This window comes from Blastomyces dermatitidis (genome assembly GCF_000003525.1).
Source record: "Blastomyces dermatitidis ER-3 genomic scaffold supercont1.9, whole genome shotgun sequence".
Taxonomy (NCBI): Eukaryota; Fungi; Ascomycota; class Eurotiomycetes; order Onygenales; family Ajellomycetaceae; genus Blastomyces; species Blastomyces dermatitidis.
In genome coordinates, this window is record NW_025544782.1 from 926,241 (window position 1) to 943,521 (window position 17,281).

General features: G+C 48.0%; 6 protein-coding genes across 7 annotated transcripts; 2 read left to right on the plus strand and 4 right to left on the minus strand.

The window, feature by feature from the left end:
• Window positions 1-247: 247 nt before the first annotated feature.
• Window positions 248-2,815, minus strand: BDCG_07553 (uncharacterized protein; the record flags this gene model as incomplete). Its single annotated transcript, XM_045423339.1, has 1 exon — window positions 248-2,815. The coding sequence occupies one exon, from the start codon at window positions 2,813-2,815 to the stop codon at window positions 248-250; it is 2,568 nt and encodes an 855-aa protein (XP_045278758.1).
• Window positions 2,816-3,204: 389 nt separating this feature from the next.
• On the plus strand, window positions 3,205-6,430 carry BDCG_07554. 2 transcript variants are annotated; one of them, XM_045423341.1, is made up of 6 exons: window positions 3,205-3,604; window positions 3,683-3,939; window positions 4,055-4,067; window positions 4,141-4,176; window positions 4,257-4,682; window positions 4,778-5,436. In XM_045423341.1, the coding sequence occupies exons 2-6, from the start codon at window positions 3,838-3,840 to the stop codon at window positions 4,951-4,953; spliced, it is 753 nt and encodes a 250-aa protein (XP_045282203.1). In that variant the 5' UTR covers window positions 3,205-3,604; window positions 3,683-3,837; the 3' UTR covers window positions 4,954-5,436. The 2 variants fall into 2 exon arrangements, with proteins under 2 accessions (XP_045282203.1, XP_045282202.1); XM_045423340.1 differs by having other exon boundaries at window positions 3,205-3,939; window positions 4,778-6,430.
• Window positions 5,368-6,238, minus strand: BDCG_07555 (hemerythrin HHE cation binding domain-containing protein; the record flags this gene model as incomplete). Its single annotated transcript, XM_045423342.1, has 2 exons — window positions 5,368-5,578; window positions 5,670-6,238. 2 exons carry the CDS (start codon window positions 6,236-6,238, stop codon window positions 5,368-5,370), a joined length of 780 nt encoding a protein of 259 aa, XP_045278759.1.
• A 44-nt stretch (window positions 6,431-6,474) lies between the features above and the next one.
• On the plus strand, window positions 6,475-14,037 carry BDCG_07557 (dynactin). Its single transcript, XM_045423344.1, has 2 exons — window positions 6,475-9,409; window positions 9,468-14,037. The coding sequence occupies exons 1-2, from the start codon at window positions 8,978-8,980 to the stop codon at window positions 13,122-13,124; spliced, it is 4,089 nt and encodes a 1,362-aa protein (XP_045278761.1). The 5' UTR covers window positions 6,475-8,977; the 3' UTR covers window positions 13,125-14,037.
• On the minus strand, window positions 7,474-7,671 carry BDCG_07556 (uncharacterized protein; the record flags this gene model as incomplete). The annotated part of the gene is made up of 1 exon (XM_045423343.1): window positions 7,474-7,671. The coding sequence occupies one exon, from the start codon at window positions 7,669-7,671 to the stop codon at window positions 7,474-7,476; it is 198 nt and encodes a 65-aa protein (XP_045278760.1).
• A 762-nt stretch (window positions 14,038-14,799) lies between the features above and the next one.
• On the minus strand, window positions 14,800-16,301 carry BDCG_07558 (uncharacterized protein; the record flags this gene model as incomplete). The annotated part of the gene is made up of 2 exons (XM_045423345.1): window positions 14,800-16,106; window positions 16,184-16,301. The coding sequence occupies 2 exons, from the start codon at window positions 16,299-16,301 to the stop codon at window positions 14,800-14,802; spliced, it is 1,425 nt and encodes a 474-aa protein (XP_045278762.1).
• Window positions 16,302-17,281: the final 980 nt, after the last annotated feature.

The following is a 17,281-nucleotide window of genomic DNA, read 5'->3' on the forward strand; positions in this document are numbered from 1 at the left end:
AAGGCCCGCCCGCTTGCCAGGTAAAAGATCGTTTAAATCCCACTCTCCCATATATGCGTTACTGACACGAACATATACCCCCCATAACACCACCGGACAAACCCCAACAAGAACTCATCAACGCGCGCACGCTCAAATAAAAATATCAGTATATACGAAAGAACGAAGAAAATCCTCAGTTGGTAACACCGCGGGACCCGCTGTACATCACACCCTGCACTCCCTCCATCTCCGATCTCCCTGCCTCCTAATCATCATAATACTGCTCCTCCCTCATAGGTCGAGCAGCCGCATACCCAACCCGCTCAACGGGTGCATATTCCCGACGAGGACGGGACTCATCATCCACATATACACTTATCTCACGCCCGCTGGGCCTGACACTCTGCATGCGCTGCAGTGGTTGGCGTACGGGTTCCTCGTACCGTGACGGCTGGGGCCGAACGCTGGACATCCTCACCATATCTTCCCGGGGCAAGGGTTCCTCGAAATAGGTTGCATGCCGAGGAGGCGGGGCGTAATCGATGAGTCCTCGCTCGTCGACCTCACGGGGGTAGGCAGGCCGCTCACGAACGACTTCGCGCGGGTATTCTGGCGCTGGCGCCCGTCGATAGGTTACAGATGGGGGCGGCATGTCTTGGGCGTAGCGGCGGTCACGATAGGGTTCCTCCATTACGGAAGCGGCACGGACGCTACCAGTTGCCATGCGGGGAGGGCCCTCGTACAACTCCATCCTTGAGAATCTGGCCGATGGAGTAGACATCGGTTGGAGCCTTGGGGCGGGAGTTGCTATTTGTTCAATATATCGATTTCCGTCAGCGTCAACGACGACACGGCGTTGAGGCGGGGCCATAACACGGGGCTCAGGCTCCATCTCTGGATAAGGTCCACGGAACCTTGATGGCGGGGGAGGAGAGACGTCCCCCGTGATATATCGTCTGCTGTACTGTTGCCCAGGTTCTTCATAATACTTAACCCTTTCTGGCTGGCGGTCGGTTACGGCATAGGAAGTGGCCCGTACGAGTCGTGGTTGGTAGTCAACGGGCGACTCTAAATAATCATGCATATATTCAGGTTGCCTAGCACTTTGTAAGCTTGCAACACGACGTAGATTTTGGTCATCGCGGGCAGGTTTCCTGTAAGTAACTCTGGACGCAGACCGCGGGATACTCAGATCAATAGGGTGTCCAATATCATAGCCTCTATCTGCATGTTCCTCGTATCTTTGTCCACTCTCCCGACGATTCTCCACAGGGGAATATCGTGGAGAGGAAATATCAACATAAGCAGCCCTTTCGGGGTGTCGCCGTTGTCTTGATGAGCTAGCAAGTGGCAAGTCGGAAAATGGGACAGGAGAAATTGGCTCGGGCTTGATGTAAGGTTGATCGGGGGAATCTGCCACCCTTCCTTCATTGGCAACACGAGCACGAGGTCTATCCCTATTCTCCTGGACACGTCGGCGCTTTCGGGAGTGTATCGGCTGTGGAGCAACTTCGGGGCTTGTACGTCCAGATCCTTGGGTCGTGGCTACTTTATCAATCGGGCGCGGGTGCCGCTGTTGTCGACTTTGGGGAAGCGACGGCACCTTTGTTACAGCAAGCGGCGAGACTCTCGAGGGCTGGGGAGCAGCTGGAGATGTTATATGATTCCTGGCGATCCTAATATCATGGCCTGGTGGCGTGATACGTCGTGTATCTTGACCACGGTCCACTGGCCTGCCATAGCTTCTCCTTCTATAGTTTATATCTGGTTCTGGTTCTTGAATATACTCTCCCTCTTCGTCTCTCCGACCACCTGAAGGAATATCTGGACCCGGTGGGGAGTATTCTGGTTCATCATACATATCAGGCTGCTCTCGGGCGGAGTATCGGCTAGGACTGGGGCGACGAGGGGTTAGGTTTTCTGGGCTCCTCGACAATGGTCCACGTTTGGCAGCAACATTATACGGTTCCTGCATCTCCACATCCATCATGTCGCGATCGCTATCAACATGCTGCCGGTCTACATGGCCTTCATAAGGAACTTCATCAGCTTCCACCGGGCGAGCCGGTTCTGGTTGGACGGGGGATGACTGCTGATTCTGGTCGCTAACTTGAGGGGAATCGGGGGCTTTGCTCGAGTAAAACGAATTGTCCTCAAAGGAATCACTGGCTGCGGTGTTTGCATTAGCCCCATCCATATCAGTTGTTGAAATAGGCTTAACAAGTTGCAATGCCTCCCTCAAGACTTCCGAAACATCGAAGTCAGGTTTTGATTCTTGGAGACACGTCTTTCTTCTGTACTCAATCTTCTTCTGCTCCAGCTGGTCACGTAATGTACGCTCAACCCGCTGACGTTGGAGTTGTATTTCGGCTCTAATCAGGTCGTCAGACTTGGTAAGGAATATAGGGTCAATTTCAGACACTGGTTTTTGAGTAGTTAGAGGGCCACTGGGGCCACTATGACTGGAGGGGGCAACCGCCTCCGAAGGAATAGGAGCAATAGCAGCAGCAGCAGCAGCAGTATTAGCAGCAGAGCCATTCGCCAATGCCATTGCGTTGGGCTGTGTGCTGGAAGAAGGGGGATACGGTTTTGCCTGCGGAGCCGCTGGAGGCTCAGGAGGCATTGGATGAAGACCAGGGAGTGGAGGGGTCTGGACAGATCGGGGGGTAACTTTGCGGATGACATGCTGGGGAACTTTTAATCTTGGGTGATGTCCAGAGAATATCTGGTCGTGCAAATTCACGATTTTCTCGTACTCTAGCATCTCCCTCAGGTCTGGCTGATGGCCACGATGGCCATTTATCGGGGCCATAACACTCTCAGCTGCAACCATGACGATAATTCCACACCAGATGTGACTCTATCCCCAAAGGCAAGTCTCAGAAATATTATGGCAACCCTACAACTGCATGCATTCCCGCTGAGTGTGAAGCAGACAACCCTGATGAGAAGAGATGAGAATGGCCTGCTCTGCTGTTGTTAGTCCCAGCGTCGAGGTTAGAGAGTTATTAAGGAAGATTTATCCTCCTCGCTTACCGCTTACCTTGCTACGGAAGCCGCCACGGACCTGCATTAGGCCGTTTGGGGCTTAGCGTGCCAGAGCCAGCCATGGGCATTATGTAAGCCGGGCTCAGGGATAACGTAATAAGTCATGGAGGAGGGAGGGATATGTCTAGTATTTTATTATAATCTAGCTAGCAAGGTTTTCTATTAATGTGGACACTTTTTGCAGTAGCCGGAGCAACTATCAACAAGTTACATGCAAGTTATGAGAGAAGTTTGTTGGAAGCTCCTACGCAAGCCCGATATACCTATCGATCATGTTTCAACCAAGACAGGCTTCGCTTTCTGGCACGAAGCGCAACATATAAATAACCAACCCACCTACAACTCTCTCTTACAGAGTTCCAAGGTTGGACTCTAGGCCTGGTTAGTTGTCCTGAGCGATTAGAAATATATTCATTTCTCAAGGGATACAATGCACAACTGGTTTAACCAGCAACCAGAGTACCGGAATATCGTTTATCCAGGCCCATACTTCCGCATACCTCTAGTTATTATATATATGACTTTTAAGTTGCCTGTGTTGGGAACGAAGTTTATGATGATAAGTAGTTACTATGTATCGACTTTACTTTTATCTAAGCATGGAGTTATCCATTAACTACCACCCATCTCACGTGGCACTAACTACTTCTAGCGCTTAACAGAAAGGGCGGGCAGTCCAAGCTGTTTTTGAATGACGACATTCTCCAATGCTCCTTAACGCCCGTGGATATCGTTTTTGGAACAAGTATACAAAATAAATAAAGGGACATCCATTAGGTCTTCTGCAATAGAGGACCTGTTGCCAGTATGGCGCTACAAGAGAAAACCCTCGAGAATAGCATAAAGCCTGAACCAAGCATAACGTCTCACGACTCACGGCCTGTATTCTTTTTCGATATTGATAACTGTGTATGTATGAAACATTAAACTGGTAGTTTGAATGGAACATCACTGGACACATACCTTGGTTTTATTATGAGATTGCGGACATTAACTAACGATATACGCATATTGCCCGTGATAGCTCTACTCTAGAAGTATGTCTGCGCTGCGACCTTCCTGAAAAGGGATACTTCTAATATTCGAATAACCATACTAAAAACCAACCAGGCAATAGAATTCACGACTTGATGCAAGAACTCATTGGTATGCGTTTCATGCCTGCTCGTTACCAAATATTACCATAATAATAACCCTCTCCCCCCCAAAACAAAACAAAAAAACAGACGACTTCTTCGCCAAGCACCTCTCCCTCGACCCTCAAGATGCTGTCATGCTTCACCAGAAGTACTACAGGGAATACGGCCTCGCGATCGAAGGCCTAACCAGACACCACAAGATAAACCCGCTAGAATTCAACAGCAAAGTCGACGACGCCTTGCCGCTCGACTCAATCCTAAAACCGGATCCGCAGCTGCGCTCCCTCCTGCTGGACTTCGACAGCTCCAAGGTGAAGCTGTGGCTGTTCACAAATGCGTATTGCACCCATGGCAAGAGGGTTGTGAGGCTGCTGGGCGTGGAAGATTTATTTGAAGGGCTTACCTTTTGCGATTATGCGGCGCCGAAGCTGGTTTGTAAGCCTGAGGCGTCCATGTTTGAGAAGGCGGAGAGGGAGGCGGGGGCGACGGTGGCGGAAGGGTGTTTTTTCATTGGTGAGTTTTAATAGATATATCAGATTTTGTGCCCTGCAACAAAGTATCCCTTTTCTGAAAAAAAAAAAAAAATTTCCCTCTAACTTCTGCGACAGATGATTCCGCCCTGAACTGCAGAAGTGCCCAGGCACGTGGTTGGGAAACGGTGCATTTTGTGGAGCCACATCTTACTCCACCAGAGGTGCCAGCGTCGAAGTATCAGATTCGTCGTCTCGAGAAGCTTCGGGACCTCTTCCCGCAATTTTTCAAGTCGAGGAATTCAGCGGCTTAAGGAAGATTTATGCATTCGGGCGTGTTTGGTTTAAATATACGGTCTTGTAGACTTTTATGGTTATGTTATCAAACTTTATAGATATGCATTTATTAAAAAAAGCTCAATTTGCGCGATGCATATTGGCACTTTCTAGAGTGACCGAATAGCTATAATTTATGCTCGTGAGTATGGTGTAGTTCGGAATGACAGGAGACTGTTCAGATAAAAAACAGGGTATTGGCTAATAACAAGAAATTATATATACGTTCCCAAGTAAAAACGCAAGCAACGCCCTGGGCTAAAGGGGCCCAACGAAAGAGAAAAGAGCAAAACTCGTGAGATTATACATAATAGAAAAAGTTTATGGATCAAAAAGCTACCTCTTCATCCAGGGAGAAATGAAAGAAAAAGAACAGCAGATTGGGTGATACTCTATAGTTTAGAGCCTCCGGGATTGGGAAACGCTAGGGGCCTCGGGTTCCCAAATGTATCACACGGGTTGAAGCGCCATCTACCCGAGTATCGCCATTCGAGAATATACTTCGACAAGTACTTAATCGGGGCTGGGATCGGGGGGAAAAGCCGAGAGTCCCCGTCCATTTTGAATGTGGAATCGATGCAGCCGAGCATCAGGGGTGCGTCTCTGTTAAATCAGAAAATCAACATCGGGATAAAAGACCGAAAGGGATATTCATATCATAAGAGAGGGGCGGAAAATAAAGGAATCTGCATACTGGAATACGTCAAGATCCTTCTGCGCTTTCTTCCCAGTATCGCTCCACCATTCCTCCAACTTTTTTGAGTCATATTTCGCAAGATCAAGAAGCGTCCGGATCTCTCCGACCAGATGTTTATGAAGCACCGGAAACATAATATCCATGATCTCCTGTAATCTCTTGCCATCGTACGATTTGGCATCCGTCTCGAAAACAAATTTGCGGAACATCTCAAGGCCTTCATCAAAGTCCTTGTGTTCCTGTATATTCTGGTCCATGATATCTTGGACCCCCGTCAACTTTACCAGGCTCGGGAATGAGATCTCCTCTTCCACATCGTGGTGAGTTTTGATGCTTTTATATAAACCGCGGTTATATAGGAGGAAATCGCTCGCGTCGACAGTGTCCAGTTTCACGGCGAGGCACTGGTTATACGAAGCGTTGAAGCCGCGGATGATCACGTTGTGTAGGTTGGCCATGTTTTGCGCAGCGGTAATGGCAAAGTGGCCAGGGGGTATATCAGAGCGTTCCTTGTAGCCAGTTTCTGAAATCAGGCTCATCGGTGTATCTGCCCATGGTTTTGCCATGTTTGGGTCGTCTAGCAAAAATTAATTCAAACAATCAATAACTGAGCTTGAATAAAGCTATAAAAATGAATTAAATATCCAAGTGGTAAGCAAGGGAGGCCAAAAGATGGGATTAAGAATTTTCAATGTCTTGTTATTCGAAGTTGAGACTTTCGAACAGACATATTAACAGGACATATATTTGCACGCGAGAAATGCGTCTCGATATTTATTTCTCAAAGCTATTCAAGCGCATCATGGACTTTTAATCCAGCCAACGCCTGGATCTGTCTCGCGGGTGTTGGGTCGAGAACTGGCCGATTTGATGTCTGGTGCTGGATGATTGGTGCAGATGTCGGAGCTCACGTACAAATTCTGCCGACCTTGCTCGGCGCCGAGAAAGCACGATTTGCCGGGGGAATTGCACACGGCCCATTTTGCTGCTGCCTACAATTTTTCGATGCTGTTGAAGCAGACTCAGAAGGGTTGGTTCGATTCAGGGCTCTGAAGGAAACAGAACGGGAATTCCTGGATGCCTGAAAACGTGGCGGAGTCGAGGTCGAGGTTGGCAGATTGAGACAGAGATGGGACGTTGTCATCCAGACAGCGGCACGATTTGAAATACCGAATGGCTGCATTTGGAGACAGAGAGCTCGATAGTACCGTGTCATTTTGTTCTGGTTCTTCGGTTTAGGACCCCCGTGTGCCCGGAAGACGAAATGTTGAGTCCAGTCGTGAGGGGTAAAGGGGCAGTGATGTTATGATGGATCATTCACGATTCGACACTTTCGTTCTATGGCAATCTCTCTCCACTTCGTCGTCTTTTACTTTGGCTGGATGGTTTTGGGAGAGTTTATGAAGCAGCAAACGCGTGAGATCTTCGCTCCTGTTGGCTTCTTGTACATTGCTGATACGAGAATTTAGCGGGAAAGTTGATTCAGCCACAGGACAACAAAGCCGCCGACATGCCGATGGAATAATATTTGGCTGCCAGGGGCCGTCAACGCCGGGTTGCATCATTAGCGTAAATCCCCAAGAGTTCTGGGGATGCTCATCTGCACAACTTTTACGGGGTACGGAGTAGTTCCTCTCGAGATGTGCATCCAAGAGGCTCAACGGGACAAAATCCATCCATGAAAAGGCATCCATGAATTTCTTTTCGCGATGCCTGCACGCCCCTCTGCCGGCGTCTTCGGATGCTAGTATTCCTTTTGATGGGCCAGGGTTACGGATGACTCTCTAGTTCCTCTGGGGCCCTACTTTGTAACATATATTTCAATAATATCATCCGTCATTCGACACCCTCCATTCCTCACCATGCTAATCTGTACAAACGCCCTGGGTTTCCTAGAGAATCCACGGCCGTCGCCGATTTCCTTCCTATTAAGGACCAACTTTCTGGGCGCTCCGGATGGGGTTGCGTTTGACTCCCCTTGAAGCTGTTGCCAGGACATGATAGTTTCACCCTCTGAGGATCTTCAACAGGTTGTTCCACATCCTGTGTTATTTTGCCTTGTTGGGCATGGTGGGTAGCTCGTCTCAGGCGTGTCGATATAGCAATGGACACGCTATGGATAGCACAAGTATCGCTTGGTAGTCTTCCAAAATGAGGGAAATATGCATATGTCTGGTGTTTTTTTGGCCATCGATAGAATAACTGAAAGCTAGCTAAAGGGATTTCCTCTGGTGGCACGAGACAGAAACCCCATACACTAGTATGTAATGAAGCTCGGAGGGTTGCACGGAGTGAAATATTTCGCCGCAGCCTTGCTAGAAACACTTGCTGCTGGATAGGTAGAGCATTTGAAGAAATGCGCACACAATGCCATGCCAAGGGTCAGATTCAGAAGAGAAGAGGGCTGCCCTGTAACCATGTGTGTCTGGTTCCTGCGTTAACTGACACAGATCTAAAGAAAAACCGACATTATTCCCTGATGTCATATTGTTTCCTCCGCCCAGAAAGTTTTGTCGTTGCCCGCCCATAGTTGTCATACATCAGCGTAGCGGCATGTTTAATTTCGGGTTGGGCTTGAGCTAGAAGTATAATACCTCAGCATGGCCTTTTTCTTCTTCCTTTTTTTTGTCACTATCATGTTACTCGACCCGTAGAGTACCTGAAACTAGAAAATCTGGTCGAACCCTGCTCCCGGTAGAAGGGGTTTAAATGATGGAGAACAAGGTAGTTCTTGAGCACAACTCCCGCTAGGTAGACATAGATAACCCCTTCCCGGTAGTACCTGGAAGGTTGTGAGATGGTTTAAAATCCAGTTGTTATATAATAATTGCATGTAGAGGCATCGTGTTCAGTCTCTAGACGTGAAAGAAACATCAGGTCCGAACCAAGATCTGTCATACGTATGTGAAAGGGAAGAAGAACCAGTCTACAGTTGACAAGGTTGCGTAGTAGGCCTTGAAGAACGGACCAGGAGTAACTGTCCTCGGTGTGGTGCTGTTTTCTTGGAGTTTGATATGTCTCGGTTGCTGTTCTCCTTGAGAGATAAAGTCACATATAGATAGATAGTTGTGACCCCCAGGTCCGTGCCAAGCTGTGTTTGTCTTGTTTGTCAGGTCGCGAACCGAACCGGTTCCTGAACTTTGTTAAGGGGCCCAATATAGGATCTAGAGACGAGACGACAACATTCTGCAACAACGACAACTCCCGGAACATACAGCCCGTCCAACAGCTGCGTGTCTGCTGTCCCGGGTCATCTCCGTCTTGCGTTTGTTTTCTGATGCACAGTTGGAAGTTCCGCCTCAAAGATGGGTGATCTTTCCCCTGGCCAGCTCGTCTGTTTATCCGATGGCCGACACGCTGTAATCCGCTTCATCGGCAGTACCAGCTTCGCTCCTGGAGATTGGATTGGCGTGGAACTGAATGGGCCAACGGGTAAGAATGATGGATCTGTCCAGGGAGAACGATACTTCGACTGCGAACATGGCTTCGGAATGTTCATCAGGCCCGCTGCTGTTGTCAGTGTTTTGGAACAACCCAAACGAGAGGAGCGCAAGCCGACACCGAAAGGAGGACTAAATGGAGCTTCTCAGAGAAGCAGACCGCCGAGCGGTGCTCCTGGTAGCGGTCTCGTACCGAAAAGACAAAGTGCACTTGGGCCGAATGCTGCTAGGACTCAGAGAACCACCTCCAGCCCTTCGCCAGCCCCAAGGCCTGGGGCGCCTGGTCGAGCTCTCAGGGTAGGGGAATATATCCTCCATCCCGTTTCTTTTGAATATGTTTTAATAAGTTTTATAGTCCCCTACAAAATCACCGACAAAACAATTGTCAACCGCCTCGCGACCGCCCACTACTGCGTCGCGGCCGTCCGCAGCCGCGTCAAGACCCAGACAGAGCTTGAGCGGCCGTAGTTCAATGGCCCTTACTCCTACTCCCACCGCTGCCAAAGGTTCTCGACAATCTGTAATGGGTACAGCAGGCAAAACTTCTCGTCCTCTTTCTCAACCACCACGACCTACCTTTACCGGTCCGGCGAAACGGACTTCTCTGAGACCCACAGCTACTAGGACAGCTAATGCCGGAAAAATCGGGAGTGCTACAAGCGAGATGAGTGAGGAGACGGGTGATACAGAAACCTCGAATACGCCCTCAGAGTCAAGTAAACCGACCTCCGCCCCTCGAGCTTCCTTGGCTGCACAACGATCGGTCTCTGGAACCAATCCTGTGCTTAAAGAAGTGGAAGATCTAAAAACAAAGATAAGAGTGATGGAGAAAAAGCGAGCGGAAGATAGGGAGAAATTGAAGTCTCTGGAGACATTGCGATCCGAAAGGGATAAATTCGAGGCGATAATTCAAAAGCTACAAACGAAATACCAGCCGCAGCAACAGGAGATTATACAGTTACGGAAACAGCTAAAGGATGCCATGGCAAGAGTTGAAGAAGCGGAACATCTTCAAGCTGAACATGAATCAATTGTCGAAATGGCTGCGCTTGATAGGGAAATGGCTGAGGAGATGTGTGAGGCCATTAAAACCGAGTTCGAAGCCCTGAAAGAGAAAGCAGAGGAGCTAGAATTAGAAGTTGAAGTCTTAAGAGAAGAGAATGAGGAACTGGGCCAAGTGATGAGCCCGGAGGAAAAGTCAAGCCAAGGCTGGCTCCAGATGGAGCGAACAAACGAAAGGCTTCGCGAGGCACTCATTCGTCTCCGCGATATGACACAGCAGCAAGAGACCGACTTACGGAATCAGATCAAAGAATTGGAAGGCGAGCTGGAGGATTTCGCTGCTATCAAAGCTAACTACGAGATCGCAAAGGAACAGCTTTTGATTACCGAGGCGAACATGGAGGATCTTAAACAGCAAGTCGAAGCTCTTGGTGCTGAAGAGATGATTGAGGAACTGGCCGAGAAAAATATGCAGTATCAAGAGCAAGTGAATGAGTTGAAAGCGGTTATTGAAGACCTTGAGAGTCTCAAGGAAATCAATGACGAGCTCGAAATTAATCACATGGAGACGGAAAAGCAACTACAAGAGGAAATTGATTTCAGGGAGAGTGTCTACCTTGAGCAGGCACGAAGAATGGCTCAACAAGACGAGGTTATAGAGGACCTGGAGTATACTTTGTCTAAATTTCGAGAGTTGGTCACAAATCTACAGAGCGACCTCGAGGATATGCGGGTATCGCAACAACTCACAGAAACGGAGTCAACTGAGCTAACCGCACGCTCGAGAGCGATGATGGATCTGAACATGAAGCTCCAAGCATCTGTTTCTAAAGCTCAAACGAAAACAATAGAAGTGGAACTAGGTCGTATGGCCGCAGAGGAATCCGCACAGCATTTAGAGATTATGAAACTTTATCTTCCTGAATATTTCGAGAGCGAACGCAACCCGATTCTTGCCTTATTACGTTTTAAAAGAGTCAGTTTCAAGGCAACTCTGATGGCCACCACAGTACGAGAACGAATATCCGATCATACATCCGCATCGGCTGGTCAGGACGTGTTTACGGCATATGAGGTTCTTGAGAAGTTAACATGGATCGCATCCCTTTGCGACAGATTTATCAATTTCATTAACAGCTGCTCTATTGAAGAATTTTCGACTTTCGAAGGTGCTTTGTACGAACTTGAACCCGTGGAACGCATTCTCAATTTCTGGATCGAGGGATTGAAGAAAAATGAGCTCAATGAAAAGAAATGTGCGACTGAGCTCCAACGATCGATCGCGCTGCTTTCACACTTAGCCGAAACGCTCATTCCATCCAATTTAGAATCGTACGCCGATGAAATTTACATGCGCTCAGTAATGACGCAGACGTACCTGGACTATGCTGCTCTATCCTTTTCCCAACTGAGATCCACGTTACAGGCTAAGCTACCGCCACCTAGCGATGATGATGAGGAGGGTCCCTTCTTATATCAAAAAATAGATGCGCTGGGTAACCAAACTCGAACTGGGAAACTAGTTGCTGGGAAAATTACCCGGTATTTGGATGATTTGAAATCAAGATGCCTTGCATTGACCGGAGACTGCGCAGAGCCCTTTGAGAAATGCGAAGAAGCAGCTAAGGAGCTTGCAGAACTCGCCAGGCAGCTTGGAGAGAATATAGTGTTACTGACGGAGGAGGAAGGGCGAACAGACCCAGTCACCTATACTGAAATTGCTTCCAATATGTCACAGACAGCGATGTCTCTTCTTCAGCCGTCCTCTGCTGCGGCTGAATCGGACGATAATAACGCTCTCTCCATAGCTGCCAATAAGCTTCGCACTTTGGGATCATATCTCGAGGAGGCCTCTAATTGTTCGTCCGATCTGACCCAAACTGTTGAGTTTGAACGCCATCCCGCCCCGTGGGTTCTACGGGCGAAAGAACTTAAGTCGAACAAGGTAATTTCTCCAGATGCAGATGAGGAGATTAGGCGATTAAAGAATGAAGTTCATGAAACCTCTACTGCACTCGGCGTCAAAGACAAAGCTTTTGAGGAACAGACAATTAAAATTGAACTTCTTGAATCGAGAATGCGTGACGCTGGAAAGAAAGCTGCTCTAGCCAAGGATCTCGAATCTAAGTTCGAAGCGCTGCAAGCGAAGGAACAAGAATTAATAGGCATTGTAGAAAAACAGTCAGCCGACCTACAAAACATGGAGCGTGAACGAGATGACTATAGGGCTCGACTGGAAAAAGCCAAGCGAGCATCGGGATCCACTGGCGTCGTGCTTGGTGCAGATGGTGTTATGTCTATCGATATAGCTGCTTCTTCCGCCTTGATGAAGGAAAACGAATCCCTCCGCGTAGAAGTCGCAAACTTGCAAGCCGCAGTGCGTTTTCTCCGCGAAGACAATCGCCGTGCGAATTTTATGGACCCTTATTCTGTGCAACGTACAAACCACCTGCGCGCCTGGCTAGATACTCCCCTTTTTCGACGCAAAGTCGCTACCGAGGACAAGCGGGCGGAATACAATGCCGCATCTGAATGCCAGGATGTGCTCACGCATCTACTGAAGCTCACCAAAGAATCCAATTTCGTGGATCTCAAGACCACGCTTCCCCCAGATGAAACAAGTCGCCTATCATGGCGACCGATCAAGTCAACAACTAGGTACCAAGTTCTTCAGCAAAGAGAGGAGTACGAGCAATGGACTCAATGGAAAGACGAAGTGGTGCGGCGTGAGCGCCTACGAGCGCGGAAAGAAGCCAAAATCAAAAGAAGAAGTTCGCGTTACCCGGATACAATAGGTATTGCTGCCGAGATTTCATTGACCCAAGTTTCTGGCTCGCGAGAAACAACGACGACGACGTCGTTGAACGACGCTAGAGAGCAGATTCCTCCTACCAAAGGCAAAGGAGTCATGGATCGTGCATGGAAAATCCTGGGGATTCAGGGAGATGACGACTCTAATGATGAGTCTGAATACGGGGATCCTGGAAAAGTTAAAATTGTCAATCATTAATAGAATAGATATTTCCCTTATTGGCGTCAAGTCTACCCGCCCGTCTTGAAGACGTTCAAACCCTAATTTCCTTCTGTTACCTGCTACTACACTCCCCATCCCAGGACCTTCATGGCCGCCACTACCACGCCACAGTTCGGCATTGACATTTTGAATATTGACTGGCTCTATCTTCCCCCTTGTTCCATTTTCCTTGTTTCTTGATTATGCATATTGCGGACGAGATGATCTACCCCACTATTTCAAAAATATGTCTCTTCTTTTCCGCGCCTCCATGGCCATTATTGCTCACCGATTGCACATGCAGCTTGTTCGCTTGCCAACCGCTATATTTGCTCGTTTTTCCCTCACTATCGCACCCGCCGCCTACGTACGTATGTAAGATACCCATCGAGAACCTTCTCTTGTTTAATTGTTTTTCTGTTCTCTTGACTCTTTCTTGTTCTGGTTTGCGGTGGTTGTTTTCTGCTCTGCTTCTATGTTTTTCTTCATTTTGGGAACTTGGTGAACGCCTTCCCCATTCCCAAATGAGGCGCGATATACTGTATCATTAGATTATACGGACAATGGAAGATTAAACAAATAGATGGATATTTTATTTATGGATGATATTACGAAGATGATATTTATTGTTGATAGCAAATGGAGTGAGATTGAGGCGCTAGCTAGCCCGCCTGCCCCCTTTTCGTAGTACTTATTTGTCTTCACTGTGCTTGATTGTCCGTGGGTTTTGGTATTGTGCTCGTGATATATTAGAAATAGGGCCGTATAGATAACTAGTCATAATATTTTGAACGAAGGGACAAAGCTCGCAAAAAAAGGGGTATATTTAATCGCTAATTAGCTTTTCAAAGAGGTGTAATCATAAAATCATATACAACAGACATCTTTGAATAGAAAGAATGGCAGTAAAGGATAAATTAATAAAAAATATAAACTAAAAAATGAAAAATGAAAAAATGAAAAAATAATGAAAAACATGAAAAAAAAATAAAAGGTAAAGCAGCCAGAAAAGAAAATCGCGAAGTTTAGCCCTCCCCAGACCCAATCCTACCGGCCCTGTCCAACCAGTTGGTCATCCATCTAAGACCAATGACCAAACGAACATGGGGATTATAACCACTAAAACATATCCCCTCCAAACCATAATGCGCATATGTGACAAGGACGTTAATTAGGATAGGAAGACTGTAGTAACCTAGCGTAGGGGGAGTGTGATCACAAGTTTGGCCTTGTAGCCGAAACCTGACGCGATATGAGGATGTGAACCGGTAAGGGGTAGAGGAGTATATTGTTCCGGAATAAAAAAGGGTGTACTTAAGGGGTATGTTAAATAAACAAGGGAATCGCATGATACGGAGAGAATGATGTGGCTTGTGTGGTTTTCATAAATAATACGTTTCGTGCAAGGAAATAAAAAGTCTTTTTATTTTTCTACTTTGGATAGGTTGTAGGTGTAGCTCGGGGTCTGATAAACCGGTGAAGCCCCCCAAAGCGTAAAAGATTAGCTTATAAAAAGTCTTTTTATTTTTCTACTTTGGATAGGTTGTAGGTGTAGCTCGGGGTCTGATAAACCGGTGAAGCCCCCCAAAGCGTAAAAGATTAGCTTCATGGCTGGCTGTGTGTTGTTTCGACACAGATAGGCGTTGTCATGAAACCGATGATGAAACGAAAATTAAAAAGCCATGCCGATCCGATCCGGTTTAAAATCAACAGGGCACGTATGTTCCGAAGTGACGAGGAACTTGTCATTCTCATCAAAATGGCATTGATGATGGAAGTGGTGGTGATCAGCTTCGTAGACTGTGGGGCAAGGTTCTTCCAGACGAGAAGCAAACAACTTGTTGCTGTTGCCGTGGGACATGTTGAATCCGATCGTTGTTCTAGTTGCCTCGGCCTCGTTGTCTAGCGTCCCTGGAATAGATGGTGGGGGATGGACGGTTGTCGCGGTTATGGCACTGGAGAGCGATGGGGTCCTTCTAGAGCACGCGGTCATGGACGAGTTGTTTGCTGATGAAGCGGTCGAGCCGCTGAGGGTGCGGGAGTGTATTGTTGATTGGCTTGCTTGCCGAGGACGTGAAGTCAATGGGGTCCAGGCGGCTTGGGATGTTGGATCTGAGGTAGAGGATGGAGGTTTGGGGAAGAGCCATTGGGCGACTTTATGAGATCGGGGGTTGCTTCTCTTTTTTGGTTGGCCGTTGAACGAGATAAGGTCTATCTGCGATTCCATTCCGATAGTATTTACTGGCGGAGAGGGGAATGGTAAGTCGCCCATCTCCGTTGAACTGCTTGTGACGGGTGGCTGTTTCTCATGTTCAATTATGAGGCTATTGTTAGCATTCAGCGGCTCACTTTCTGTTCGTGACTGCCGCGCATGAGTATTGTTGCGAGCCTTAATATTGTCTGCAGAAATCCCCGGAGCAGGGTCGAGAATACGCTCAGGAGGTTGAGGTCGATGGTCGTGCACTTCGATGCGGTCGCTGACTGACAGTGGCCTGCGTGATATGGAACCAACTGGCTTTCTAGGGACCTTGAACGACGGTACGGGAGCGCTATGAATGGAGGAACTATCGAGAGGCGAGAAGACCTTCGGTGGTGGTTTGGGGCCAGACGATTCAAACTTGTTAGGGATGTTAATATCGAATACGTCGAACTCCGGTAGATCTGATAGTCGATTCCCTGGCTGATAGATGCTGAGTTCTAGGGGACGGAAAGGTTCAAGGCGAGAAGTGGGAGGGTTAAGTCTTCTGAAGTCCGAAGGGCCGCTGATTGTGGGAGTGTGGGAGCTGCGCTTGGTGGATTTCCTTCCGGTAGATACTCGATCGGTTGCTTTGGATGCGAGGGTCCAGCCCTCAGAAACCCAATGAGATATGCTTGATGAACGAGAGCGACCTGGGCCTGGAAGGTCATCATAAAAGACAAGCTTCATTGGCGGGACAAGATGAGGTTGATCGTGACATAGTTTCATCTCTCGCGCGACTCCTGTTGTAAATGGTGTTAGTAAGTTTGAACTTCGCGAAGAATGATTCCCAAAGAGCGCGAAACATAATCCTACTTACCCATATCAGCAGCAGGACGCTCATGAGCCTGCTCATCGCCCTGATGCCAGATACATGTCAAGCAAGCGAGCCATTGCTTGAGCCCCGAGCCCACTTGCTCCATCGACGCTGTTGTCATTACTCGGCCACTTTCATGGTAACTGGGTCCGGAAACAGACAGAAAGACCCTTCAGTGGAGCGTAGCACTAAGTGCAGAAGGTCGGCGCTTGAGAGGGACATCATTAATATATATACATACATAGAAAGACTACACTCCCATAGGGCTTATCTGGGAAGTGTGGGTCGGTAGAAAGAGGGGTGGTGGTGATGGTAGGCCACTAAGTCCAGCCTCGCGGGCTTGCAGCATGGAATGAGCGGTAGTAGAAGTGTTTCTTAGGCTTTCGTTGTCATGCATGGATATCTCATCCTCATCCTTGAACATTTTGGATGGAGCGGAATGCGCGTTGAGGTTAGTGCAGCGTTATCGGGAAGAAAACTGGTCTGCAGCTAATTGTGATCAGCCAATTGGATCCATAAACATGCAAGCTCCAGCAATATCAAAAGTTCTGGTTCAACCCAATTCGCCGACGGCAATGTGGGGGTTCGAAGGGCTGCGACTGCATAGTTAGTGATGTTCTTCATGCAGGCCTGTTTGTAGGTTGTGGTGCGCCCAACCCAACCGTGTTCAGCTGCACACTATGCGTAGTCTGATGTGCGCGATATGGGCGCTTAGGGATTGGCTCTGCTGCTCCTGTCCACCATCGTGAGGGGCTAATTGTTTTTAGCACGCTGGCCCTGCAGAGAGCGGACTTGATTCGATAGTTAAATAACTGTCAGAAACAACCTTGTTAGCCCTTCTGCCAAGCCAAAAGTAAGGGGCGGCGGAGATAATTTGAAATGGATCAGCTGCTGAAGATGTTCCTGGCGTTCTTCCGTCCACCCCGTACCGTACTGTGTAATCTGTACTCTGTACTCTGTACAGATCATGGAAATGTATCCAAGAACATGCTGAAACTTTTGCAGTAGATAGCACGCGGTGCGTTAATGGCCCATTGAAAGGTGCCCAAAGGGTTTGAAGTTCAATCAAAATGTTATGGATTGTGAAATTTATTGCTGGCT

Excerpts from the sequence above, each read along its gene's own strand:
- BDCG_07557 (XM_045423344.1), top strand. The coding sequence starts at position 8,978 with ATGGGTGATCTTTCCCCTGGCCAGCTCGTCTGTTTATCCGATGGCCGA. Across the intron at positions 9,410-9,467 it reads CGCCTGGTCGAGCTCTCAGG|TCCCCTACAAAATCACCGAC; the intron begins GTAGGGGAATAT and ends TAAGTTTTATAG.
- BDCG_07554 (XM_045423340.1), top strand. The coding sequence starts at position 3,838 with ATGGCGCTACAAGAGAAAACCCTCGAGAATAGCATAAAGCCTGAACCA. Across the intron at positions 4,177-4,256 it reads CTTGATGCAAGAACTCATTG|ACGACTTCTTCGCCAAGCAC; the intron begins GTATGCGTTTCA and ends ACAAAAAAACAG. Across the intron at positions 4,683-4,777 it reads GGAAGGGTGTTTTTTCATTG|ATGATTCCGCCCTGAACTGC; the intron begins GTGAGTTTTAAT and ends CTTCTGCGACAG.